Consider the following 27,046-nt stretch of genomic DNA (forward strand, 5'->3'; position numbering starts at 1 on the left):
ACCCCCTCAGAACAAAGTGGGGTTTCTCAGGTGATCTGATCTATGTGAGAGTCCAAAAGCTAAATTAGCCGGCACTCCAAACTTTAAACAAAGACATTTACAGCCTAGTGGATGACGACACCCTTCTGCCTTTCCGCGAGGCCACAGCCATGCAGCTCAATCACCCATGTTACACTCTGGCCGGGCAGTGGGGTGGTAATAAAATGGAGCAAAAAGCTATCTTCGAATCTGTACACAGCTGACCTACAAAGAAAAGGTGAAGCCACTCACACCCAACTCAGCACCGTGGCGTTTGCTAAGAGGCCTGAAGGGACCTTGCGGGCTCTCCAGGCCCTCGGCATGGGGGCCGTGGGACACGAATGAAGTGTTCCTCATCAGACGATCACTACTCTCTGGAACGTGACTGACCACAGGAAAAAACAGAAGAAAGCACAGCTTTGAGAAACAGAAGATGAGCCAATAAAGCAGGAAGCGTGGGACATGCGAGGAAGCAGCTACTGGGACTGTTGTGGATTCAATGTCTGGGAGGACATGGAAACAAGCGGAGGCAGAAGACAAACCAGAAGACTAGACCAGGAGTATCTGCACACCAGGATAAAAACTAGGGCCCCTCTAATGGTCATTACATCTATTAAAAACTTGAGCTTTCCAACCTCTCTTTCACCCATATGCAGAAGAAATATATTCTAAGAACGGAGCTGCTATAAGCACTATTAAATTTTTAAGCTGTAATTGGTTCATCTTAGATGTATAAACAGAAACAAAACTCTTTCTACCAGCCCATTTTTGGGGGCAAAAATACTTCACTATACTGAATTAATTATGTCAATGAAGTAATTAGGTACTGTTATCTGTAAATATTTTGAAAAACAATAAAGGAGCCAATAAAAATAGAAGAATATCCAGGAAAGCTAAAAATAAGACAAAATCTCAGCAATCTACAACTTTTGGGAAGCTGGTGTTCGGGAAAATGTTTTCCAGATAACTAATGGTTGCTATTTGCTATTTTAAGCACCAATACCTTCCCCCCCCGCCATTTCTGATTAGAAAATGAAAAAGTCATTCTTGTATTATATGCTTTCCTGTGTTTCTATCACAAGGGGATGGGAAATTCTTAACATTTTCCTGGACTCCCATCATTAAACTTACCCTACTATTACAATACAGTGACCCTCTCAGACACTAACAAGGAGCTGAGGGTTTTGTGTACTGACCTCAGATGGCCAGATTGTAGTGCTGAGTTTCTAAATACATTTTCTTTTCTTTTTTTTTTTTAAAGATTTTATTTATTTATTTGAGAGAGAGAGAATGAGAGACAGAGAGCATGAGAAGGAGGAGGGTCAGAGGGAGAAGCAGACTCCCCACCGAGCAGGGAGCCCGATGCGGGACTCGATCCGGGGACTCCAGGATCATGACCTGAGCCGAAGGCAGTCGCTTAACCAACTGAGCCACCCAGGCGCCCTCTAAATACATTTTCCACCTTTTGTTTTGCCGACAGGTGTCACTTCTTTGTGACCCTCCCCCCATCATTAACAGCCCCTCTCCCATTCTAAACTTCTTGTTGACTTAGGAACCAAATTACCAAACTTATTGGCCTTATATATAAAACAAACTTAAGAGAGGGCTTCTTCCATGGGCAAAGTTAATGAGTTTAACTAGTTAATGAGAACCTGGATTTTGATGCTGTGCTCCTAACAGGAGAATCTGTCAAAACTGGGCTTTGGTGATCAAACATCAGAACTTTGATGTTCTTACAGAACATCAAAACCAAAACTGGTTTAGGGTATTAAACAACTTAGCTAGAATTTTTTTTTTTTTTTTTTTTTAAAGATTATTTATTTATTTTGAGAGAGCGAGAATGAGAGAGAGAGAGAGAGAGAGTACATGAGTGGGGGAGGGTCAGAGGGAGAAGCAGGCTCCTCGCCGAGCAGGGAGCCCGATGCGGGGCTCGATCCCGGGATTCCAGGATCGTGACCTGAGCCGAAGGCAGTCGCTCAACCAACTGAGCCACCCAGGCGCCCCCTTAGCTAGAATTTTAACTGCACGGTTTATAAAACCTCAATCAGCAAGAAATGTAAGCAAAAATATTTCATTTATTTTGACAGGTATTATGGTATAATATGAATATATACTTTATCAATAAAAGTAGGTGTTTTTAAAGGGTGGTAACACCAGCAATGAGGTTCATACATCTCTCTTTGAGGACTGATCCTGCTTTTAATAATTTCTCATGATTTGCCTAACCATACAATGGCAGACATATTAATGGGAGAGGCAGAGTAACAGATAAGCTTGAGATTCCCTTATTAAATAATGTTATTCCCCAATAAATGTTTGTGTAGTTTTTTTTAAGGTAACACAGTGAGATCTTTTATTGACAAAGGGAAAACCCAGCTCACTATAATAAAGGACAGATTTACTCAAGCCTATTTCCCTACTATACCGCTGCCTTCCGCTGCGCCTGCTGTCAAAATCCAGAGACCCTGTTATATACCCTGGAGACAAAGTCCAAGTCCTTGGCCAGGATGGGAGAGGGAGTGCTTCTGGAACATGCTTTGGGCCAATCCTCTTCATTTTCATCCCGTCCCCCTTTATTCGACTGCCAGTCCTGAGCCTTCTGGGGATTCTGCAGTTTAAACTAGGCTGGCTCTCTGCTTTCTCCACTAGAGACTCGGGATCCACTTTCCTGTACTCCTTGCTAGCTTCCAAAATGTTGCTGCCAGTGACTCCTTCCTTATTCTCCCTATCCAATGGGTTTCAACCTTTTACAGTATCTTCTGGTATTTTATTGGTTGACAGGAGGGTTTTGGGAGGGGCTAAAACAAACATTTGGGTCTGACCCACCGTCTTTGACTGCAAGCCTGTCGCGGAATTAAACTTGACTGTTCAGTATCTAAAAGACAGGGATTCTCACTAAAACAACAACCAAAAAAACCCTCAAATGTGAATCAGATCTTTTTCTTAACTCCTTTTTCTTTTCTCTGCCTTCTTATCAATAATTAGTCCCGAAAGGCTTTCCCTTTCCATTATCTTCTTACTTGATTAGAGGGTTAAGCGGCATCGGTCCACACCCATAAAAAGGAAACAATGGGAACTGCCGAGACCTGGTAGACCCCAGGGCTCTAGCCAGTAAGCTCAAGGCCCCAGCAGGCCCCTTCCCTTGGCTCACAGCATTTCAGCCCTGGGTCTCCACCTACAGCCTTGAAAACTCCACAGGAGCCAAAGCAAGATTTTATCCTTTGCCCCCAAACCAAATCCTTCTCTAATCTTTTCCCCATAATGCAATCACTGTTCACTCTGAACCCAAACTAGAGATTTGGGAGTAACCTTAACTTCCCCGCAACACCTCCGGCCCACGGGTCACACCAAGTCCCGATGGCTGACCAGTCTGCTCTCCACAGGCCACTGCTGTTGGACAATATCCTCCTGGGTGACTGTCCTGCCCTCCTCCAACACGCCCTCTACCCAGCAGGCAGAATGACCTAAAACTTTAAGGTTGAGGGATCCTTAAAACCTATCCACAATCAAGCCTCTCAATTTACTGATGAGGAGAAAGTGGAGAGAAGTGACCTTCCCAAAATAATATCTGTAACCTAGAAGAATCTGTTAAACAAGCGTCTCCATAACTTTTCTGGACACTAACAACATCAATGCTACAAATGGAAGACTTGGAAAATCAAGTCCCTCTCTTTCGTCTACCCCTTTTGGAGATGTATTTTAAAACAGACATTGCCAAATCACAGGCTTCCCACAAGCTGAGCGACATCCAGTGGAGGACTTCAGTCCTTGACATTTTCATTTAAGCGATACTCTACCACTTATTAGTTTAACTTCAATTTCAAAAGCCAAAAATTCCTCCAAAATAAACCTTCCAAACTGTTACTTTCAGAAACTAGGATTGGAACTAGCCACTCAGTAGGTGACTGAGATCAGCTGTTCCTGGTGCCTCTTTCACTGCTCTTGCTTAAAAAAAGAAAAGAAAAGAAAAGAAATCAAACAAACGGTAGAAAACAAAACTTAGTCATGCTTTCAGGAAAAGAATCCTAGAAAAATGAGGACAATATTTGAAGCCACATTGCCAGGACAAAAAGGCAGGACAGATACAGCCTGCCAAGGAATATTCTTTAAGCATTCCTGTGTAACATACACATATTCTATTAAGTGAAATGGCTTCCAGATTTTCTCACTCAAGACAGTGAATGTGGATCCCAGACCAATAACCTTTGTCTTGTGAAAAACTGTGTTCCTCTATAAAGAGTTTCTGGAGACAGGTAAGGGAGGCAAAGGGGTAAATTGTGCAGCCTTTCCTCAGGAGCTCATGTATTTAAGACAAATTACAGTCATTTTAATTGATAAACTTCCAGTATAAACCTAACTTACTCTTTCTTAACAATTTATGTTCATACTATATCAAGGTCTCTGGCAAGTCCAAATTATGACACAGAAATCTCTTGAACTTCAGGACCCACTGAGGAGCGGGGAAGCACGATTTCCAAGTGTGAAAAGGTCTAATTTCAAGCCAGGTTGATATATTCTATTATATATGGAATTTGGTAGCCCATTTGAAATAACAGCAAAAGAGAACACATTGTCATATTTCAATATAAATAATGGGTAGTTAGAAACTGGGAAAAAAAAGGTAGAAAATGTTTTGAAAATTCTCTAATTTATACAAGACATAAAAATAACCACAAAGCTATCATTTCTTACCGATCTCAAAATACTAAGGGCTTAAAAACCAAATCACAGATGGTTTGAAGTGCTCTACTCGCTTCTTGGATGAATATAATATAGTCTATCCCAATTACAACCACGTGCAACAGGTTGTCCAAGATGTTTCTGTTGTACTGGTTTTTGGTCACACAGTATGCTTATGTATGTGGTAGTTTTAATCTTTAAAGACTGCTACAGTACGATTTCTAAATTCGCTGTCCTCAAAATCCTACCTTTTAGGTAGAAAAGACAGTGGGGCAGGGTGGGAAGATCACTGGAAGAGAAGTCAGTCCTGTCCCCACTCCACTATTGGCCACCTGGAATATCCAGGTGCAGCTCTGGACCTTTGTGAACTTCAGGTTCCTCATCTGCTGTTGGAGCAGGAGATGGGCTTCCTTCCCACCCTCTGTGTGGTCCCCCTGCCGGACCATCTGCACTAACCTCACGATTCTGGGGAGGCCCTGCTGAGCACCTGCTGCTTGCTGTTCCACAATTAACTTTTCATTACAAAAAAAAAGTTTCTTCTACTTTGCTGATTCCATTCAGCCAGTAACAACTCAACCAACAATACTTACTATGAAGCCAATGACCCATTCCTCCTCACTTACATCACTTCCTCTTACTCACTTCCCAAGATGGCTCTCCTCCCTTCCAGTTCCAGAACTCCTTCCTTCCTTCCCCAGAAACTTCATCTATTAACTATCCTCACAGGTCACCCAGACAGCCTCTGAAGAATCAGCTTCAAACCCACATGGGTTTGGACAAACAGCGTTCCAAATCCACGGGTCGGCATCAGTGGCCTCTCTTCCCCTAAGGATGGCCCCAGACTCCTCAGGTCCCCCTTGGCTCAGTTTCTCCCCAGATCAGAGGCCAGGACTATGGCTAAATCTGTTTCTTGCTCGGGCAGAACATCAAAGCTACCTAAAAAAAGAACAGGGAGACAAGAAGAAAAGGAAAGAAGGGAATGAGGCCCTAAGATGAGGAGGAGACTAGAAGGGCCTGAAGAGGGGAAAGGGTGGAGGAAGAGGGCTGACGAAGAAGGGGAGGTGGGATACAAGGAGGAAACGCACTCTCGCCGCTCCGGAAGCGGCTGAGACAACAGGTCAAGGCACAAAGTTCTGCCCCAACTTCGTGAGAAGGGAGGCCCCAAAAGGTAAAGCAACCTTTCGGCGAGTGGGTGAAACGCCTCCCTACCTCCCTCACTTTCCCGGCTCAGAGATCGCAGCTCCAGCGCAGCGCCCGGAGGGTCCGCGAGGAGAGCGCCCCTCCCTCCACGCTCCGGGCCCGCCCCCCGAGGGCGCCCCCGCCCGCCCCGGCCTCCACCCGAACGTCCAGGCCCGACCTCGGGCCCGGCCCCGGCCCCGGCCTCGGGCTCCCGCCCGCCCCGGCCCCGGGCCTTGGCCCTCGGCCCCCGGACCCGGACCCCCGATCCCCGCCCGGCCTTACGTGTTGTCCTGGTTGAAGTTGGCGAAGAGCAGCTGGCCGGCGCCGGCCTCGCCGCTCTGACTCGCCAGGTTCATGATGGGCGCGCGGCGGGCGGGCCCGGCCGGGGGCTCGCGCGCGGGGGGGCGTGTCGGGTGCGCTCAGGGTCGGCGCCGGGCCCCGCTCGCCGCCTCGCTGGCCGCAGCTGGCTGCCCGGGGATCAACCGCCGCCTCATCCCGTGCCCGCTCTTGTTTATGCTCCGGAGCCGGGGCACCCTGCGCGCTTGCGCGGTCCCGCCTCCTCGGGGCACGGCCTCCCCACGGCGCAAGCGTATTGCGGAGGTCCCGCCCCTTCACCTCTGGCCCGGACCTGGGGTTCTGGTCGAACACGCGCACGCGTGGGGACGCGCGGGGGCGCGCCGGGCAGGGCTTGCTGACGGACCGAGGGCGGCGCATGCGCATGGAAGAGTAGGCGCTCGGTACCCTCCATCATTTTATCAATATTAAAAGGGCCCGCCGTGTGCCTGCCAGTCGTTGCGCTAAATATTTATGTACAGCATCCCTACTTAGAGAATATCGCATTCCCATTTTACAGATTTAAAAACTGAGGCTCAGAAATACTAACGTATTAGCCGAGTGTTGGATCTGAGAACTGAAACCCCTTTCTTTCCCCAAGGCCCACGCGGAGGAGTCCACCTTACATTTATTCATACATTCAATAATATTTAGGAAGTACCTTCCATGTGAACTAAATAGGCCTCCTTTCCCTTAGAGAAGTTACAGTGGGGGAGATACTTAAACACAAATACAAGTCGGGGTACAAGAGAGCATATAATGAGGTCACTCAACCTAAACTTAAGGGACAGGGACTGTGCAGTCAGAGAAGGCTTCCTGGAGGAGGGGAGATCTGAAATTTGAACGGTAGGTAACCACCCCAAGGAGATGGAAGCATTCTGTATTGCAAAGGTCCACAGATGAGAGCGTGTCCTGGGAATGCTCTGCTCAGTGTGTCTGAGCTCTGAGTGGGACGATGAACACGAGACAGATTTGACTTGTGAAATCGGAGGTGGCTAAATCAAGCTGGATGTTGTTAAGCTACATTAAGCAAGAGACTGAACATTATCCCAAGAACAATGGGCTGCCATTGAAAATACTTAGCCAGGAGAATGGCACAATCAAATTTGTGGGTAGGGAAGTTAATTCTAGCCACAGAGTCAAAAGTGCATTGAAAATCGTTGAGGAAAGAAGGGTCTTTTCTCATGGCTCTCCTCACACCAAACTCACAAACTAGTTTGAGATGGATTGTAGACATAAATGTGAATGGTAAAACAATAAGCCTTCTAGAAGAAAACATGAGAGAATGCCTTCATGACTTCGGGGTAAATAAAGTAAGTATTCTAAACAAGTACTTTAAAAAGTACTAACCAGGGGTGTCTGAGTGGCTCAGTTGGTTAGGTGTCTGCCTTCAGCCCAGGTCATGGTCCTAGGGTCCTGGGACTGAGCCCCGCATCAGGGAGCCTGCTTTTCCTTTTCCCTCTGCTGCTCCCCCTTCTTGTGCTCTTGCTCTCTCTCTCTCTCTCAAATAAATAAATAAAATCTTAAGGGAAAAAAAGTACTAACCACAACATAAAACATTAATCTTCATCAAAATTAAGGACAACTGCTCATCAAGAGACCATCAAGAGACGTTGAGAAGGCAAGCCTCAGAATGGGGTACATATACTTGCAATACATGTATTTGCAATGCATATTTTGACAAAGGACGTCTTTCCAGAATGTTAAAAGAATTTCTACAAATCAGTAAGGAAAATACCAACTCATTTTTTTACTGGGCAAAATACTTGAGCACAGGCACTTCACAAAATAGCAAAATGGCTAATGAGCACCTGAGAAGGTGATCATCATTAATATTCATCAAAGAAATGCAAATTAAAAGCAAATAAGATACCACAAGCATCTTCCTGTTAAAATCAAATAGAAACAGAAACTGGACTAGGACACCTGGGTGGCTCGGTTGGTTAAGCGTCTGCCTTTGACTCAGGTCATGATCTCAGGGTCCTGGGGTCAAGTTCTGCATTGGGCTCCCTGCTTAGTGGGGAGTCTGCTTCTCCCTTTGCCCCTCCCCCTGCTCATTCTCTCTCTCTCTCTCTCTCTCTCTCTCGCAAATAAATAAATAAAATCTTAAAAAAAAAAAAAAAAAACAGAGACCAGACTTGAAAATACCCTGAGTAGACAAAACCAGTTTAGTCAGACAAGCAAAGCTGAATTTAGCTTATTTTGCAAGACAAGCAAGGCTAAATCGACCTGGGTCACTTCTTGCTGGTGCCTCTGAAAATCATAAGTGAAACAAAGTAGTTTCCCCAAATTGATAGGAGGTAACTGCTAACCAATTCCCGTGCATTTAAGAAAATTCTAATATCATAACCAATCATTGTAAAGAGTAAATAGTCACTATAGAAGCTGCTGCATAAAGATATACCTCTGAGCCTCCCTCCCTGTTCTGGTTTGAGTGCTCCTCGTTTGCAAACGGTCTCTTTGATGTGTATACAATAAACTTTTTCTAATTATTACTTCAGTGATTTGTTGATTTTCGTTTTTTATTCTGAACTTTTGACATCCCCTATTGGCTAAAATTAAGATAACTGGCAACCCAAATTGTAGATGGTGACTGTGGGGCAACTTGAACTCTCATACACTGTGAGTACAAGTCTAAATTCTTAGAATCAGGGCGCCTGACTGGCTCAGTCGGTAGGGCGTGCGACTCTGGATCTCAGGGTTCTGAGTTTGAGCCCCACATTGGGCATAGAGAATACAAATGACTTAAATATAAAACCTTTAAAAAAATAAATTGCTAGAATCACTTTGGAAAACTTTTGACAGGCTTTACTCAAGTTAAACATACATATTCCCTATGATTCAGCCATTTCACTTCTAGGCATATCCTTAATAGTAATTAGTGCATATTTCCCTCCAAAAGACAGGTATAGGAACACTCCTACCTGCTTTTTCTTAATAATCCAAAACTGGAAATAACCCAAATGTTCATCTACAACAGAATTAATAAGCAAATTTTGGTACATTCATACAAAAGAATACTACAGAGCAGTTAAAAGGCCATACACACATGAATGAATACAATATTGAGTGAAAAGATACAAAAGAACATAATACTGTATGAGTCCATCTACATAAAGTGAAAAATAGGCAGAGTCGTGGTTTCCTCTGGTGGGGGATTGGTTGGGAGGGGGTCAGGAGGGAGCCAGCTGGAGTGTGGGAACTGTCCTGTGTCCTGATTTTAGTGGTTGGGCATATACATATGTAAATGTATAAATATACATATGTGGATGCCCATAGAGTCCATCTCCAATCAGTGAAGTCAAGGTGTAGCCCAGGAGCAATGTCTTTAGTGGTTCCGTCTTTATCAGTTGGCAGTTTCCTGTGGGCCGTAAAGAGGTGTCTGAATAAATCCCCTGGGTTCTAGACACAGTCCTTCACTTCATTTTGAAAAGCCACCCAATTTCCCCTCATTCATCAGAATCTATTATTTCATCCAGGACAATAACTTCTTCTCTCTCTCCATTGGTTCAGCCAATGAAGATCTCCAAATGGCAGGGGTTAGACTCTGTTTCCAATTTACCAGAACCATGACTCTGTTCCCTGGAGTAATAGGGGTCCTTTTGCTACTAGAATCTCAAAATCCAGTGAACTCAGGGCTGTGTGGATGGAAACAAAAAACTTTTCTGTGGATTATTAGTTGTAATCTGCAAGGAAACACTACCACCTCTACTCCCAGTTGATGGCATGTCCTGAATATTGTAGAATGACATCTCAACCTCACAGGGTGTGGCCACGGCTAAACCTTCAGGAGGCCATTCCACCATCTATGTGAACACCAGGATAACACTTTTAAAAATGGTAATGTCCAAAGCTGAGAGCTTGACCTGTGTGTGACTCAGAAACACAAACTCATGTCCCAGCTCACCTGGGGACGGCATGAGTTGACATTCCTGATGACAGGTAGAGCAGGAAAGGTGCTTGAGACCTTCTATCATCACTTCAGGAGCCCTCCAGCTAACTAGCCTGATGCCAATCCCATGAAGAAGAGCTTCCCTTCCTCCTTTCAACCGTAGAGCAGAACCATCACCTGTTGGTGCTTAAAACATTCCTCAAGTATTCTTCCTGTGTGCCACATTCAGAGATGAACAATCCTCCCACAGGCGAGTTTCTAAATAAACCCGTGGGTTGAAGAGCTGGCAGAGAGGAGGGAACCGAGGACTGAGTGAAAGGGTGATGGAGGGCACCTTGCAGGAGGTGAGGCAGTGAGAGGGAGATCAGGGCAAGCACACCACTGAAATCGGACAGACATTCTGAGGTTCAAATCCGGGTTCAGGTTCTCTTGAGGTGTGTCTCCTTAAGTAAGTCACACAATCTCTCTGAGTATCCGTTTCGTCAACAATAACAAGGGCTAGAATAATTCTCTTGGGAGTGCTATGGAGATTGGATGCACGAATGGAGCCATCCCTCCGTGAAAGCAAAGAGAACACTGGCAAAAATGATCCAAATCCACTTCTTCGGAACTCTGGAGATGAAGTAAAGGATTGCAACATTCTAAGAAGCATTTATACAAGCAAAACAGCCGAATCTCTGTAAAAGCAGTGAGATCCGTGGCATTTTTAGTTTTCCCTAATTCCACCTCTCCCTCCAAGCTCCCTGGTAGCCTTGAAAGTCAGCAGCCTTGCGACGGTGACAGGCATAAAAAAAGCAGCCTTGGTGGCGCCTGGGTGGCTCAGTCGTTAGGCGTCTGCCTTCGGCTCAGGTCATGATCCCAGGGTCCTGGGATCGAGCCCCGCATCGGGCTCCCTGCTCGGTGGGAAGCCTGCTTCTCCGTCTCCCACTCCCCCTGCTTGTGTTCCCTCTCTTGCTGTGTCTCTCTGTCAAATAAATAAACAAAATCTTAAAAAAAACAACAAGCAGCCTAGCAGTCACTGGAGGCGGCGGAAAGGGCTTGGAGCTCCCCAAAAGCCCCATCCCCAGAGAATGGTCACCGTTTGACCTGCTTGGTCCAGTTTTTGCAGAAAAGCTCCATTTTGAAGCGTGTCTTTATTTGATCCAAGAGTTTGTCAGTTCATCATGTGGATGAAGTTCCCTTTCTATTCCTAGTTAGTTGAGTTTTATCTTGAAATGTGGTTGGATTTCGTCAAAAGCATTTCTGCATCTATAGGAGGATCACGTTTGTAGTTTGCTTATTTGTTTAGTGACTTGGTCGGACTGATTCTGAGAACTCAGTCCCAACCCCGAATCCAGCAGTCCCACAATCTCTGATATCCCCGCTCAGGTTTTTTTTTTTCTCTTCTTTTTGCCTCTTAACCTGGTTCGTCCCCGGGTTCGGCTAAGCCACTGATGGGTTAAAGGTCGTGCATACGCCCCTCGGCCAGTTAGATTTTTGCCTGTTACTGTTGTGTGTGTGGCATAGAAGCTGCTAATCCACTTCAGAGAGTTTACTTGTTTCTGCCTTATGTTCAGCCAGAAACTCGCAGCTCAGCGTTCTTTCCATGGTCTCCTCTGAGAGGGTGTAGCCCTGGGCCAGCGCACCGTCTTCCAGATGGCCAGGGTTGACTGGGATGTCATTTGAAACCCCGGCTTGCTAGGAGCGACCACCGAGTAGCAGAAGCTAACTGTTCAGTAAATGCAGGTGTGAAGTTTGCGTAAGCTCCTTGTGCCAATGAAGTTTCCACCTGTTTTGATGCAGCGTGAAGGAATGCCTTCACGTTTACCCCGTTTACAGCTACTCTGAAGGCTCCGGAGTCGGTACATTCTTCCTGGCTCCCAGAGCTGTCCAGGATCCCAGGAGGGCTGTGGGAATCTGCCAGATTTCCCTTCAGGCTTGGAGTTTTCAACTCTGGGTTCTGCATGAAGTCGGTCCTCCCTGGTGCAGCCGCTGAGCTCCTCATCCTGGATCCTCCCTCTGGGCAGGACCCTGGGCCGCTTCACCTGAGCTGCGGGGGGGGGGGGGGGGGGGGGGGGGGGGGACCAGATTTTCTGCTGATTGTTTTTGGATAGTGTCACTCGCTGAATTGCTGCTTTGCCAGGGAGAGGGCTTGCGAATCCTTTCCTCCGACATCATGAATGTCCCACCTCCACACCTTGCATTTTCACTTAACAGCTTACCCCGGGGACATTTCCAGGCCCTTGGGATTGAGCACATTCTTTTCTACCTGTTGCACGGGATTCCACTGTATGGCTGTTCTCCCATATTTAAAACAGCCTTGCTCAGTTGATGGGTATCTAGAGTGTCCCCGCTTTTTCACTGTTTCAGGCAACGTCACACCTTCTCTCTTACCATCACAGGAAGATGGGAGAACTTGGCAGTGATGGAGGGAAGGCTCCTGTGGCCCAGCTGGAGGCCGTCGCCCTGGAGAATTTGGAGGTGGCTCGCTATGTGACGTTAGGGGAGCATATTTGGTCTTCTCTGCTTGGTCCTAAGTTGGAAGTGGGGACAGAAATGAAGGAAGCTGTCAGTTATGGATCAAGTCTGGCATTTGGGGGCCGATGGTGGCTCGGGAGGCGGTCTGACATCCCGGACGGGTTGCCACAGGCGGTTTAAGTCAGAGTTTGGTCCTCATGTGTGGACTGGCCACCATACATCTGTATGTTCAGTCTCCCCACATCCTCAATAAACAGTGTAGATTCTACCTCCCAAATATAGTTAGGAAGCAACCACTCCCCCTAGCCATCCCCGTCCATGTTCGAGCCACCATCAACTCTGATCTTGCCATGAGAAAAGGCTTCCTTCTGGGTTTCCACGCTTCCAGCCTCAACCCCTTTCAACCCATTGGGAGCACTGCTCAGAGGAATCCTAGAAGGCAATGGGATCATGGACACCCTCTCCATCCCAGTTCCCAATAAAATCCCATTTCCTCACCGCAGTCTACAAGCACCGTTCTGAGAAAACTCTGCTCACCTCTTCCATCTCACTGGGGACCCCCTTCCCTCTACCCCCACTCCCAGCCCCGTCCTGCTTCTTCCTATCTCTCTTCCCCACCTCGAAGACGTTCCCTTGGCCTATAATCTGCCCCCTACTCCAGCCTCCCATCTTTAGGTCTCGGCCTGAACAGAACCCCTGGGGACCAAGGCTGATGACATCCCTGACCATCCCCACCCAGCTGTCTTTTCTCTTCCCCTTTTAGCACTTAAAAAGGAAAACAAAACAAAACAAAACACCACTATGGATGGTTTCACACATATTAAAAACAGAGAGAAAAGCACAATGAATTTCCTTACACCAGCTTCAACAACGGCCTAAATTTTGCTATTCTGGTTTCAGTTATATTCCTTGACATCTTTTAGGAATATTTGAGAAGGAAATCCCAGATACCACTTCATTTCACTTGCATCTACTTCAGGATACATGTCAGGACCCCCCGCCCCGCCCTTTTTTTTAACATGGCAGCAATGCCTTTGTCCCACCTCACCCAATGAACAATCATCCCTTTATATCTACTCCACAGTCAGGACTCCGTTTCCCCTGATTGTTGCTTATACGTCTTTTTACCACCGGTTCCTCTGCACCAGGATCCAAACTACAGGCACTACATGATATTGGCCGACGAGACTGGAAGTCTCTTTTTTATCAAGAGAGTCTCCCCACTCAGTTGTCCTGCAGTCGACCCCACATTCTGGATTTGGCTGATTACTTTCCTGTGGTTTCACTCAACACAAGGATAATTGAGAATGTTCCTCTTATCTCTTTGACTTAGAACTAGAAGAAATACATTTTGGCAAGAAGATATCATCTGTGATTTCCAGCGCTGGGGTCAGTGGGACAAAGATCCGTGCATTTTAGGTATTGACACATATTGCTGAGAAGGTTACTCTAATTTATACTCCCGGGGCGGGACGGTGGGTAAGCAGGCCCATGCTCACCGCCAGACACCCCCAGTTTGAGCCAACTCCCAGTTTTGTCATTTTTAATGTGTGATAATGTGATAATTCTGCTTCTGGCCACAAGAGGTCAGCAAGGCCTGGACAGCGGACCCCAGGGGATCTTCCAAGGCTGGATCCTGGCCTTTGAATCCCCTTGGGGGACCTGGCATCCGGGGTGTCTAGTAATCAGGAGGTGGGCGAGTGGGGCAGACTGGATAGGGGTGGACGAGGGCGGGGGCATGTCAGAAAGACCCTGGTAAGAGAAGGGCTGAAGGTCAGAGCAGGTGTTCTACTCCTGGAAATTCAAACACTGAACATTTCTGTGACTAATGTTAGTTGAAGCTTATAATTGTTAATTATAGCAGCAACTGGGCCTACGAGCACCACATACTTGATCTTTACCTCTTCTGCATATACACCCATGGCAGGTACAAAGATACGGCCTTTTTATAAAATTGCTATACAGGGGCACCTGGGTGGCTCGGTCATTAAACCTTCTCCCTTCGGCTCAGGTCATGATCCCAGGGTCCTGGGATCGAGCCCCGCATCGGGCTCCCTGCTCCGCGGGAAGCCTGCTTCTCCCTCTCCCACTCCCCCTGCTTGTGCTCTCTCTCTCAAATAAATAAATAAAATCTTTTAAAAAAGATAGAGGACATTATTAACAAAGAACCCATTGTTTTAGGCAAGGTCCCCCTTCTAAGGGGGATGGTTGGGTTCTATTCATAAATTTCCTAGAGCTGACTGGGGAACTTGTTTGTTGACCTGTTAAAGGTTATGCTTCTGGGGGGTTGAAACTGCAGTTGGATTAGGTACTAAGTCTTGATTGACTGACTTAGGGCCTTAACCAAAGTGACGCCATTTTGGTCCTGTAGTTTTCTTTTTAACATTCGATTAAGTTTTGTTTCTTGTACATATAACACCAAAGCAAAGTTTTAAAACCTACTTACCACATCACACCAGTTTTTGTGAATATTTTGAAAATGATATTTTCCCCTTGCGGCCCCAGGACAATTTTTAAATAAAAAGCCGGAAGCCAATAATCTCACCTGGGGGGATGTCACCTCGTCCTCTAGCAAAATGTTTGGTATTCATTCTTCTCATGACAATTCAGGTTATCATTACTGATATTACCTGCCTGGTTGTTTTTGTTTTAAATCTGAGGTCCCAAGTCAATGGAGGGCCTGGATTTGAATTTGGCTTCAGCCTGTATGGACGTGTCTCCAGGTCTAATGTCCTTTGAATGGTGCCCTTGGGTACTTTGCAAATGCAGAGGTAACTTGGAGGCTTTCCTCCTCCAGGATTTGGATGGTAACTCCTGGGGATGCAGTGCTGAGATGAGGTGTCTGGAAGACAGAGGGCAGATGACCCAAGATCTGGCCCCCACACCCCTCCTTCCCCAGTTCACTTCCTGCTCTCATCTCTGCTGGTTTGGAAGCTCAGGATTTGGATTCCTGGCTAAGGCAGGAGTGGAGCAGATGGGAAAAGGGCATTCATTTGGAGGAGGTGGGAGGCTGGGACAGTTCAGAACAGGGAGGTCCCTGGTCAGAGGAGGCGCTTGCCAGGAATGAGGAGGTACCCTCCAAGCTGTCAGGCCCCTTGGGGGATTGCCGTGCCCACCCTGTGCCCCTTTGTTGCAGCTGCACCCAGTGACTGGTGGATGGGAGGTCCCCCTTGCCCCTGCTGTCCACCCCAAGAATAATCCCCTGATCAATCTCCTTGCCTTAATCTCCTCTTAGAGCCTGCTTCCCAGGAACCCTAGCTGGAACAAGTTGGTTCCTGGGAGCTGCTCTTTTTTCTTCTTGCAAAGACCTGAAGCTGGCTCAGGGACTGCAAAGCCAGAAAAGAGGAAAGGCTGCCCCCCGGCCGCCGTGGCTTCCCCAGCTGAGCAGTGACCAGGACAAATCCTGCTCCATGAGGCTCAGGGCCCGGCACACAGTAGACTGAACAAAGAACGGACAGTCAGAGTCCCAGCTCTGAGCGATGACAGGGGACAGAGGATCCTGATCAGACAAACCCTCTGGCAGTTAGACAGACATGGTTAAAAAGAAGGGTGCCTGGGTGGTTCAGTCGGTTAAGCGTCTGCCTTCGGCTCAGGTCATGATCTCAGGGTCCTAGGATTGAGCCCCACGTTGGGCTCCCTGCTGAGCAGGGAGCCTGCTTCTCCCTCTTTCTCTCTCTGCTGCTCTCCCTGCTTGACTCTCTCAAATAAATAAATAAAATATTAAAAAAAAGAAAGAAAGAAAGACAGCCACAGGCCCCAAATGGAGTCATTTATGTTAAGAGCCTCACATCAGGAAACCAGGACTTAATACCTAACCTAACTGCAGTTTTCTCCCTCTATCCCCGCCCGCCGAAAGTACCCTTGAACCCATTAACCTGGAATTTCCTGGTCAGCACTAGGAAGTTTATGGCTAGACACTTTCCGTTCCCCTTAGGAGGGCAAACTTGTCTAAAATAATGCATTCTTTGCTAATTATGTCCCTTTTCCATTTTCTCCCTGTTTTTAAAAGCCTTTCCTTTCCTGCAGCCCAGTGGAGTTTCCCTCAGCCTGCTGGAAGGGAAGCTGCCCGATTCATGAATTGATTAGTGAAACCAATTATATCTTTACTAGAGTGAACATTTGTTATTTAACAACATATATCAAATAAAATCTGGAATATATGTTATAAAATCTGAGATATACAAGTATGTATAAGCTATAAGCGTGTATATACATGCATACATGTATATACACACATACACACATGTATAGTAGATTATAGATAAAATATAGGTATAGATACTGATGTAGGAAATATTGCAGTTTGGGAGCGAATGGTCAAGGAAGAATTCTTTTTTAAAAAAATATTTTATTTATTTATTTAATAGACACAGCGAGAGAGGGAACACAAGCAGGGGGAGTGGGGGAGGGAGAAGCAGGCTTCCCCCAGAGCCGGGAGCCCGATGTGGGGCTCGATCCCAGGACCCTGGGATCATGACCTGAGCCGAAGGCAGATGCTTAACCGACTGCGCCACCCAGGTGCCCCAAGAAAGAATTCTTGAGACATCTTTGGTGCAAAAAGGTGGTTTTATTAAAGCATGGGGACAGGACCTGTGGGCAGGAAGAGCTGTACTGGGGTCATGAGGAGTGGCCTATTATATAATTTCAAGTTGACAGGGGGTTAGGGACAGTGTAAGTCTCTAAGGAATTTGGAAGCAAGGTTTCCAAGACCTTGAGGGGCTAGCTGTTGCTAGGAAAAAGGTATTTATTACTGTCTAATAAAACCCTAGCCATGAGACCCTTCAGATGTATATCAGTGGGCCACATGCTTGGAGGATGATTGCTAACAAAAATCTTGGGGAAGGAGATAGAGATAAAGGAAATTTCCAAAGGAATTTTTATATGTTAAAGGAGAATTACAGGATCCTGGAGGTCAGGCTAATGTTAAGCTAAGATTGTCTTTTGCCCTTAGCAAAGTATTAACATGGAGGCAGTTTCTAGAGGAAGGTCACTCTGCCTGTCAATGGGCTGTAAGTTGGAAGGAAATTTAATTTTTTTTTCCTTTGCCTTTGTTCCCGGCATCAGGTCCTATTTGAAGGTATAGGGGGTGACGGAGAGCATCAAGAACCTGGAGAGAACCTTGAAAGGAGTAACATTGGCAAGTTTGTAGCTGTGTGCCTGAGGATAGTTTCAATGTGGATATCTGAGCTATCCATGTGTTTGCTGTCATATCCCTAGTGGTGCAAGGGGCTGATGGAGGATTTAAAAATGTTTCCTGCCTGTCTGTAGAGTGTACTCCACTCTCAGTCATGTAGATAGCGGTCTGTTGGGTGGTGTTTGGAGGAGAGCGTGGACAGTGAGATCTGGGATGGGGAGCCTCCCCTCAGGGGGTAGGGAGACCAGGGACAGACTTACACTCTGGACCCGGCTGGACTTCAGGATCACCCAGGTTACCTGTAGAACCATACAAGTACTCACCTGAGCCAGGGTCTCTGAGAGGGGGGCCCAGGCATCAGGATTGTTGCAAGCTTCCCAAGAAACGCTGAAAGGTGAGCACCCCTGGGTCAAAGTCAGTGAAGCAATGTTCCCACAGCGCCCCTCCACTGCAGCACAGACTTGGGGCAGCTGTTGAGAGACAGAAAAAGAGATTGATGCATGCGAAACACCTGTCTGGCTCTGTGATTATCCTTCTTCCCATTTTGCACACCAGGAAGATGTGGCTGGCTGGTGGCAAAGCCAAGGCCAGAAAAGTTACGTGGGACAGCTGCCTATTGTCCACTCATTGTCTACCTACCCAGGGTGGGTGTTTACCTTGAACCTGGCCCTGCCCATGGTGGTGGTTCCCACAGGTTAGGAGAAGCTGGGCAGGAAGCTGATCTTACAGCAGAGGACTGCCCGACATGAACCATCCACCCAAGTCAGACAACGCCACTCTGTGACCCTGGTGCAGGGAGACAGAGACCAAAACCAGCTCAAAAGCTCGTCTAATTAAGGTCCCTGTGCAAAGCACAAGAATACCAAATAGCCCTACTCTCCTGGCTAATACAAATGACCGTCACGGATTTGTCAGTCATAGCCCCACCCTCCCCCTGCTCTTTCCCCTTTCTAGAGAAGACTTATTAGGCTATCTCATCAAGAATTGGTCCTGCTTCCTAATAGTATCCAATAAAAAGTACAGCCCCACTTCCTTGAACTTCCCCAAGCATCTAAGGCAAGTATGAATTCTGCCATGAGTCCTTCCTAACCCTTTCTGGAGGAGACCACTACGGTTCCCCATGGTGGGCCCTCCGACTTCTCACAACCAGTTGATAAACCTCCCCGCAGTCTTTGGCTGATGGGCATTGACAGGATGATACATACTGTGGGGCCCTGGGGCTGGTTCGAAGGTGGCACAAAGAGAAGGAGAAGCCATTTCCCTAAAAGCTCTTGCAAAGGAGATCTTTGAACTGGGTCTGGAAGAATAACAAGAGACCGGCCAGGCAAACTGAGGAGAAAAGGCCTTCCAGGCAGAGGTAACAGCATCTGTGTAGTCCCAGAGCATGAGAAAGCCATACACATTTGGGGAGTTTGTTTGGATTCATTTACTGGGTGTGGGGCGTGGGCGAGGCTGTTTTATACTGACTCTATCCTGAAGGCAAGGGGAGCCACTGAAGGATTTTAGGGAGAGGGACTTAATCAGACTTGTGTTTCAGAAAGTTACTCTGGTAGGGAGGGTTTGTGGCCTGGAGAGGCTGAGACAATCGGGACTTTGTTACCAGACACTGCTAAGCACATAGTAGATGCCCATGTTGGAAATTACCCGGGGGGAGAAGGAAAATCAGGTCAGGTCAGAAGGGGGCATTGGGTCCTGGGGACAGATGGCAGAGGGTGGCCTTGTGAGAGGAGACTGTGATGTAGCCAGGGCTCTGGGAAAGGGGTGAAAAGCATGGGTGGTTGGGGGGGGGGGACTTTCTCTCCCTCCCTGCTTGCCAATTTGCCCTCCAAAGAACCAGGAAGACAGTAAGTGCTTAATCAGTGCACATTCAATAGTGCAAGACACTTCAGGGACAGACAGATGTAGGTCTGTGTGGCTTGTTTTGGGACCTAGCCTCCCTGAGCAAGGCTCCTCGTCCACAAATTAGGAACAGCACCTCCTACCATGTAGCTACAGATGGGGGAAGCACATTTTCAATGATAACGTTGGGCCCAGGCTGCCTTTGTTCCTTCAGTAATCCTGCAAGGTGGGTGCTTTACAAGTGGGGAAACTGAGCCTTGAGTGGGAAGCACCTGTGTTCAGGGCACAAAGCTATCTGGTGGTGGAGGGCAGCCTTGGATCCTGGGAAGGCCACCTTCAGAGCTCCCAGCCACGGCCAGCCTGGTCCAGGGGGTGGTATGGGCGGCCTTCTGGGCCCTTCTCTCTCTTCAGAGAAAGAACAGCAGAGCCCTAGGGAAGATGACTTTTGGCCAGGAGCGGTTGAGGGGTTGATCGCTTAGGTGACCGTGAGCGGTCACTGTGGCAGGGGCTGTGGGTTGCATCTGGAGACAGGGCATGATGACCCCCTGCCAGGAGAGGTGATGGACAGGCTCGGCGACAAGGCTGGGGCAGCCCGAGCCCGCACAGCGAGCAGGAGGTGGGCTTGCACCAAAGGGACTGTTGGCCACGGTGAAGTGGGCACCGATGGACTTCTGCCATGGGGGGGGCAGGGGGGACAGAGCCGGGAGTGGGCAGATCCGGGAAGGCCCCAGGGTCAGGAGCCTAAGGCTTTTCCAGTGGCTGCCCCCACCCCTGGCGCCCACCCCGTCTCCTTCACGCACAGTCTAACCCTGACTCCCACACAGGAGTCAGGCCCTCAGTTGCCATAACAACTGGATCCCAGCAGTAAAAATAGTAACTTATTTCTTATCCAACTTTTTTTGCTCTTGGAAAAAAAGAAAATCCATTTCTAGGTTTGTGTTTCCCTTCAGGGGTCTCCTCTAGGGCCCCGCTGAGCCCACTGCCAAGACCTGGGGAAGGTCGACAGCAGGCTGGGGCCGGGAGGAGGCCAGCGGGCCAGCAGCCTGGGGAATTCTGGTTCCACATCTGTGGCTTCCCTCAGCCTCTGGGCAGCTGTGCTCAACAACGATGGATGCCCCAGGCCTGCCCTGGACTCCCTGGGAGGAGGGAGTCACGGGGAGGTCAGGCCTCTGGGGTCTTTCACTTTTATAAAGCCAGCAGGGACCTTTTTGGGAATTGAAGTTGAGGGTGGAGGAGGAGGTATGGCTGGCACCTGGGGACAGGTGTGTCCCAGTGGGGCTGACAATAAGGCCTGGGGAGGGGGTCACAACAGTGGTGATGGAGGTCAAGGTCAGGGAAGAAGCCATGAAATGCAGGCCCAGAGCTCGGGGCCTGGGCAGCTGGGCTCCAGGACAGCTCCTCTGGCTGTGTGACCTTCGGAGGGTCCCCTGGTCCCTCTCAGCCTCTTTCCCTTCTCCATCGAGGGGACAGGAGGCTCTGGTCATTATAGCCATGAGCCTCACCCAAAATGTATACGGACAACTGAAACAAAAGTTTCCTGAACATGACTTACTCTCTCCTGGCCCCGTGTACTCTGGACGGATGTCTTTTCTGTTTCATTTCCAACGGCTGCTCACCACCCACTGGTTGACTCCCTGATCTTCTAGAGCCACGCTGCCCCATAGGACTTCCTGTAGTGTTGGAAATGGTCCGACATGGCAGCCATTAGTCACATGTAGCTGGTGAGTACTTGAATGTGGCTTGTGTGACCCAAGAGCTGCATTTCAAATTGCATTTCATTTTATTTAACATAGAAATAAACAGATGCAGGAGGCTGGTGGCTTTCATGCTGGAGGTCGCAGCTCTGGGAGGTCCAGACGAGCAGTTCAAAACCTGCAGCTCCAAGGAACCTTCCAGCTCTGCCTCCTCACAGGGTGGGCTGGCTGCCTTGCCGGACCCTCTGGCCCACCACATTCTATCCCTCGGCCTTCCACTCATGCCAACCTTGACCTCAAGCTCACCTGGCCAAAACCCAGCTCACATCTTCCCTCACCTCCCTGCTGCTCCTCCCCTGGTCTCCTCCCCCTCCCTCCACACCCCCAAATGTCATCACTACCCACCCAGCAGGGCCAGCCAGAAGCCCAGGGGTCACCCTTCACTTCTAATCCATCAGCAGGGCCTGGTGGATTTGACCTCATAAACATCCCTAGACCCCCTTTCTGGTCCCTACCTCCAGTCCTCCCTCCCCCCTCAGCCTGCAAATGGGTGTACCTGCAACCCTTCTTGTCCCCACCAACACCAGCTATCTGTCTGTGCCCATCCTGTGCCCAGCATTTGGGAGCACAGAAGTGAATTCCGTGGGGTCGCTTTTGCTCTGGGTGGGATTATTTTCTGAATGTGTAGTAGGAACTCAAATAAAGCCTTGTTATTTAAAATAGCAGGGAGCTGGGGTTTGGGAACCAAAGGGAAGGGAGAGAAGTGTGTGGTGGGGAGGAGGTGTCTTTCAATTTGGGCACCTGTCCTTTCATGTTGAAGGCTGTTCTGCCTCCCGCAGTCCCCAAAGGTGTCATCCGCTCCCGTAAGTGGTTTCCCATAGCCTATAACCCGGGCCAAGGTCTCCTAAAGGATAGAGCTGGATTTTGTAGAAGATCAGAGCGGGGTGGGCAGATCCTGGGTACGTTGCCATCCGACAATAAAATGCGCATGGCCCTGTCTGCGGGTCGTGAGGGTCCCCAGAGTCACGGCCTCTGGGAGTGGATTAGTTCCCCAGAGACTGCGGCCATCCCCGGGCGGGTCCCCTGGGGCCGTCGCGCCTCGCAGGCGCTCGGGTGGCAAGAGGCGCCGGCCTTGGGGGAAGCGCTAGCTACAAGTATACTGCCCGGGCCGGCCACGCCAGGGGCCTGAGTGGCTGGCGCGCCAGAAGTGGGTCCGCTCCCTTTCCAGCCCAGCGCCGGCGGCGGGGACAGCGGGGCTCCGTCTAGCAGGCCGTCACCTCGCTCTGGAAACTACTGGCGGAGTGCGCACCGGGACAGAGAGCGGGAAGGGGCTCCAAGCGGCAGCCCCCAGCCCTCCCTATCGCTCCTCCTCCCCCGGGTGAGGGCAGGAGGGGTCTGCCGGGCACGGGGAGCGGGCCGAGGCCGCGGGGACTAAGGCGATTGGCCCGGAGCCCCCCCGCCCCGCCCCCGCCCCCATCTGCTCGGGATTTGGCGTCGGCATCTCGGGCTCCGGCTCGGCTCGGCTCCAGCTCGGGCTCCGCGCGCCCCCCCCGGCCGGCCCCCGCCCCGCGCCCGCCTACCTGCTGCTCCCGCGCCCAGCGCCTCCCTCCCTCCCTCCCGCGCTCCCTCCTAGCGCCGGTTGTCGGAGCCCCGGGCTGGGTGCTGATGGAACCGCCGCGATGTTCGCTCCCCGGCTCCTGGACTTCCAGAAGACGAAGTATGCGAGGTGAGGGTGGGGGCGCGCGGGGAGGAGGGGAGGGGAGGGGGCGCGCGCCGGAAGGGGGCGCGCGGGGAGCGGCGGCCAAGGCTCTCAAGGCTCTCTCCCGGCTCTGCGCTGCCGGGCTCGCTCCCCCGTCGCCCAGAGAATTCGAGTTGATAAATGGACCCTAACCTCGGCCGGAAGAAACCAGAAAGGAGACTCCGTGGTCTTTGTGAGAGTCTCCGCGCCCAGCTTTGCGCCCCCGGACCCGGGAGTAGCGCGGGTTCCCAGCGCCTCCTCTCCTGGCGGCGAGCCCTGAGGCGAGTCGCTTCACCTCCCGGAACCTCAATTTCCAGGTCTGCAAAACGGGGATAATGACCGTCCCCATCCCTGCGGACTCCGTGAAGCACTTTGCATGGCTCCCGGAGCAAAGTGTAATCGCTCAGTTTTTATCCGGCGTTAACGATAAAAGGTTGTTAGCACGCACCAGCGGTGTTCCCCCACTATCCCCCACTACCCCCTGCACTGCCCTTGCCTTCCCCTCACTGCTCCTGTCACCCCCCCAATCCTTTCCCCCCCCCACCCCCCCCCCCCAGCCTTCACCACCCCCATGGCAAGCTGGAGGAATGAGTTAAGTGCTCTTTTTAGGTGGGGAAACTGAGGTTTAGGACCCAGGAAGAGCTGCTTGTACATCTTGGTTTTTTCACAGTGTGAGGTTTGTGGTCACCCCTGAGCCTCCGTTTCTTCTAAGATGGTGATGGCAGATACTCCCACGGGACTGCCGAGTGGAAGCCAAGCTCCTGTTGCATTGATTACGAATTAAATGGGGAGGTTCATAGTTATTAAGTTTCTCTAAGATTTTGTGGGGTCTGCTTGCCTGAAAGCTGGCAGGAAAACCCTTTCCCGAATTGCCCTCAGCCCCTAAAGGTCTTGAGAGAGGACAGGCTGTTCTGGGAGTGTGGGCTTTTGCCCCTGCCTGGGTGCTGAGGGGGCGCCCAGCCTGCCCTGCTGACTTTTTGCCCTCCCCCTCAGGTCTCCTGCTTCTGGGTGGAGTAGGCAGGGGGTGAATTTGAGACGGATTAGCACCATTTTTGATATCCACGTCTACGTGGCTCACTGTCTCCTGACAATTGCTGAGGGTCCCTGTCGCCATGAGGTCTCCACAAGCTCTGGTCAAACAGCAGAGCTTGATCACAGATGTCCAGGCTGAGCATGGCATGGTGTGTGTGTGTGTGTGTGTGTGTGTGTGTGTGGCAGGACTAGAGCTTTACCTGCTCAGTCTCACCCTCCATTTCCTGGGGCAGGGTTGTACGTGTCTCCTTCATAAGGTTGGGGAGTCTCACTGGGAAAGGGGACACACGGGGGAGTTCTTGTGGGTTTTTCTTTTGGCTGGAAGGTGGGAGGGGCTGGCTGTCCAAATCCATGGAGTCCTCTCTGATATGGGCACTTGGATTTTCAAAGGCTTGTTCTCAGGGGTCCTGTATGCTATTGTGAGTTGTAAGTTGGTGGAGGGTTTGCTGGAAGGGAAGGGAAAAGTCTGGGACTTGAGGCCACAGATGCAAACATGCAGGAAAGGAGCTCTGAACCCTGTGCCATGGGCCTTCGCCTGTCCTGCACCTGCTGTGTGGTCTTGAGTAGGTGTCTCAACCTCAGCTGGTTGATTTGGAAGGACAGGAGGGTTGGTCTGAATGATCTGTAGATTTGGACACTGGTGCTGCCCTCTCTAACTGGGTTAGAACTCTCCAGCTGGGCCAGGGGCTGGACCATGAGCTTTTTCCTTTCTATGGGTGATGAGTCCGGTGAGGAAGAGGAGCACATGGATTAGAACTGTTTCTGTTCCTGTCCTCATTGTGTGGCCCTTACCGTGGTGCAGCCCACAAGTTAGGTCCTTAATAAAGGCTTCCTGATTGAGCAAATTTAATAGTGTGACCCCGTGCTGTCCAGTAGAAATGTCACACAAGCCACATACTTAGTTCTACCTTTTTTAGTAGCTATTCAGTTTAATGTGTGACTGATTTTCTATCTCATTGTCATAAAAAGGTAAAAAATGGTGAGATTAATTTTAGGAATATATTGTAGTTAATCCTTGATATGCAAAGTGTTGTCGTTTCAACATATAATCACTATAAATGAATTATTCATGAGATACTTTACATTCTCTTTTCACTGCAAGTCTTTGAGATCTGTTTGTGTGTTTTATACCCATGGCCCATCTTGGTTCGGACTAGCTATATTTCAGATGCTCAATAGCCACATGTACCCAGTGGCTGCCATATTAAATAGCACACAAATATCTTCCAGGGCGAGAGATGGGCGTTTGTCTTAATCAGTTTGGGCTACTATAAGGAAGTACCATAGACTGGGTGGCTTATGAACAATAGAAAATTATTTCTCATAGTTCTGGAGGCTGGAGGTCTGAGATGAGGGTGCCAGCATGGTTGGGTTCTGGTGAGGGCCATCTTTTGGGTTACAGAGTACAAACGTCTCGTTTTATGTTCATGTGGCAGAAAGAGAAGGAGCTACTCTCTGGCCTCTTCTTAGAAGGGCACTAATCTCATTCATGAGGGCCCCACCTCCCTGATCTAATTATGCCCTAAAAGTCCCGCTTCCAAATGCCATCATGCTGGAAATTAGATTTCAAAATAGAATTTTTTTTTTTTTTTGTGGGGAGGAGGGAGAACACAACCATTCAGCCCCTAACAGTGTTCTTAGTTAAATGCTGTGTGACACTGTAAAGGATGTTTTCCCTCTTTGAGCCTCTGGTTTTTTTTTTTTTTTTTTAAGATTTTATTTATTTATCTGACAGAGAGAGAGAGAACAAGTAGGCAGAGAGACAGGCAGAGGGAGAGGGAGAAGCAGACTCCCCGCCGAGCAGGGAGCCTGATGTGGGACTCGATCCCAGGACCCTGGGATCATGACCTGAGCCGAAGGCAGCCGCTTAACCAACTGAGCCACCCAGGCGCCCAAGAGCCTCTGTTTTTCAGTGGATGTTTGGACCAGCTCATCTTTCAGGTTCTAACCTAGAACCTTTGAATGGTTTGCCTAGATCAAGAAATATACTATCATTAAGCTATAGGAATTAAAGACTGTGTAGTGTTGGTGCAGGGCTAGGCAAATTGGCCAGTGGAACAGAATAGAGAGGCCAGAAGCAGATTCATGTTTATAAAGACATTTGATTTTGAGAAAGGTGGTGTTGCTTATCAGCCAAGGCAACGATGGTCTATTGAATAAATGGTATTGAGACCATTGGTTATCCAGATGGAAACAGTGAAACTGGAGCCCTACCTCACACCATACAGAAAAAGCATTTCTGGATGGATTAAAAATTTTAAAAGTGAAATAAAAAAAGAATACAACTTGAAACTTTTAGAAAATTCTAGAAAGGACTATCTTTTGGATTTCAGGGTAGGTAAAGATTTCTGAAGGCACAAAAAGTTAAAACCATTAAAGAAAAAATGGGTAAACCAGACCGCATTAAGAATTATGAATTTCTTTTCTTTTTTTTTCTTTTTTAAGATTTTTTATTTATTTGATAGAGAGAGACACAGCGAGAGAGGGAACACAAGCAGGGGGAAGTGGGAGAGGGAGAAGCAGGCTTCACACTGAGCAGGGAGCCCGATGCGGAGCTTGATCCCAGGACCCTGGGACCATGACCTGAGCTGAAGGCAGACGCTTAATGACTGAGCCACCCAGGTGCCCCAAGAATTATGAATTTCTATTCATCAAAAAAATGTCATGAAGAAAATAGAAGACAAGCTACGAACTGGAAGGACATATCTGTAGCACATTTACCCACCAAAATAATTAACGTCCAGGATGTATAAACAACTACAATAAGAAAAAGACAAATAAGAGAATAGAAAGTGTAAAAATACAAATCGTTTTGCAGATGAACACAGAGAGAAGAGAACACAAATGAACAGTGAACATATGAAAAGCTGTTCATGTTCATTGGGTGTCTACCCTGGAGAATATTGTGCACATGTGCATCATTGGAAATGGACAAGAATTTTCTCAGCAGCGTTGTTCATGATAAGCTAGACCTGGAGACATCCCAAACGTCATTGCTAGAGTGGTGTATATTCATATAATGGAATAAGACCCTGCAAGGCGAGCAACCT

General features: G+C 48.8%; 2 protein-coding genes across 4 annotated transcripts in view; one reads left to right on the forward strand and one right to left on the reverse strand.

The window, feature by feature from the left end:
* WIPI2 (WD repeat domain, phosphoinositide interacting 2) overlaps positions 1 to 6,400 on the reverse strand; it is a 36,802-nt gene extending 30,402 nt beyond the window's left edge. For all 3 annotated transcript variants that reach the window (XM_021680252.2, XM_021680251.2, XM_021680253.1), the window contains exon 1: positions 6,160 to 6,400. In XM_021680252.2, coding sequence (XP_021535927.1) covers positions 6,160 to 6,233 — 74 coding nt within the window. In that variant the 5' untranslated portion in view covers positions 6,234 to 6,400. The remainder of the gene's footprint in view (positions 1 to 6,159) is intronic.
* A 16,505-nt stretch (positions 6,401 to 22,905) lies between these two features.
* Positions 22,906 to 27,046, forward strand: part of MMD2 (monocyte to macrophage differentiation associated 2) — a 39,165-nt gene continuing 35,024 nt past the window's right edge. The window contains exon 1 of the mRNA XM_021680060.1: positions 22,906 to 22,952. Coding sequence (XP_021535735.1) covers positions 22,906 to 22,952 — 47 coding nt within the window. The remainder of the gene's footprint in view (positions 22,953 to 27,046) is intronic.

Source organism: Neomonachus schauinslandi, chromosome 5, assembly GCF_002201575.2.
Source record: "Neomonachus schauinslandi chromosome 5, ASM220157v2, whole genome shotgun sequence".
NCBI lineage: Eukaryota > Metazoa > Chordata > Mammalia > Carnivora > Phocidae > Neomonachus > Neomonachus schauinslandi.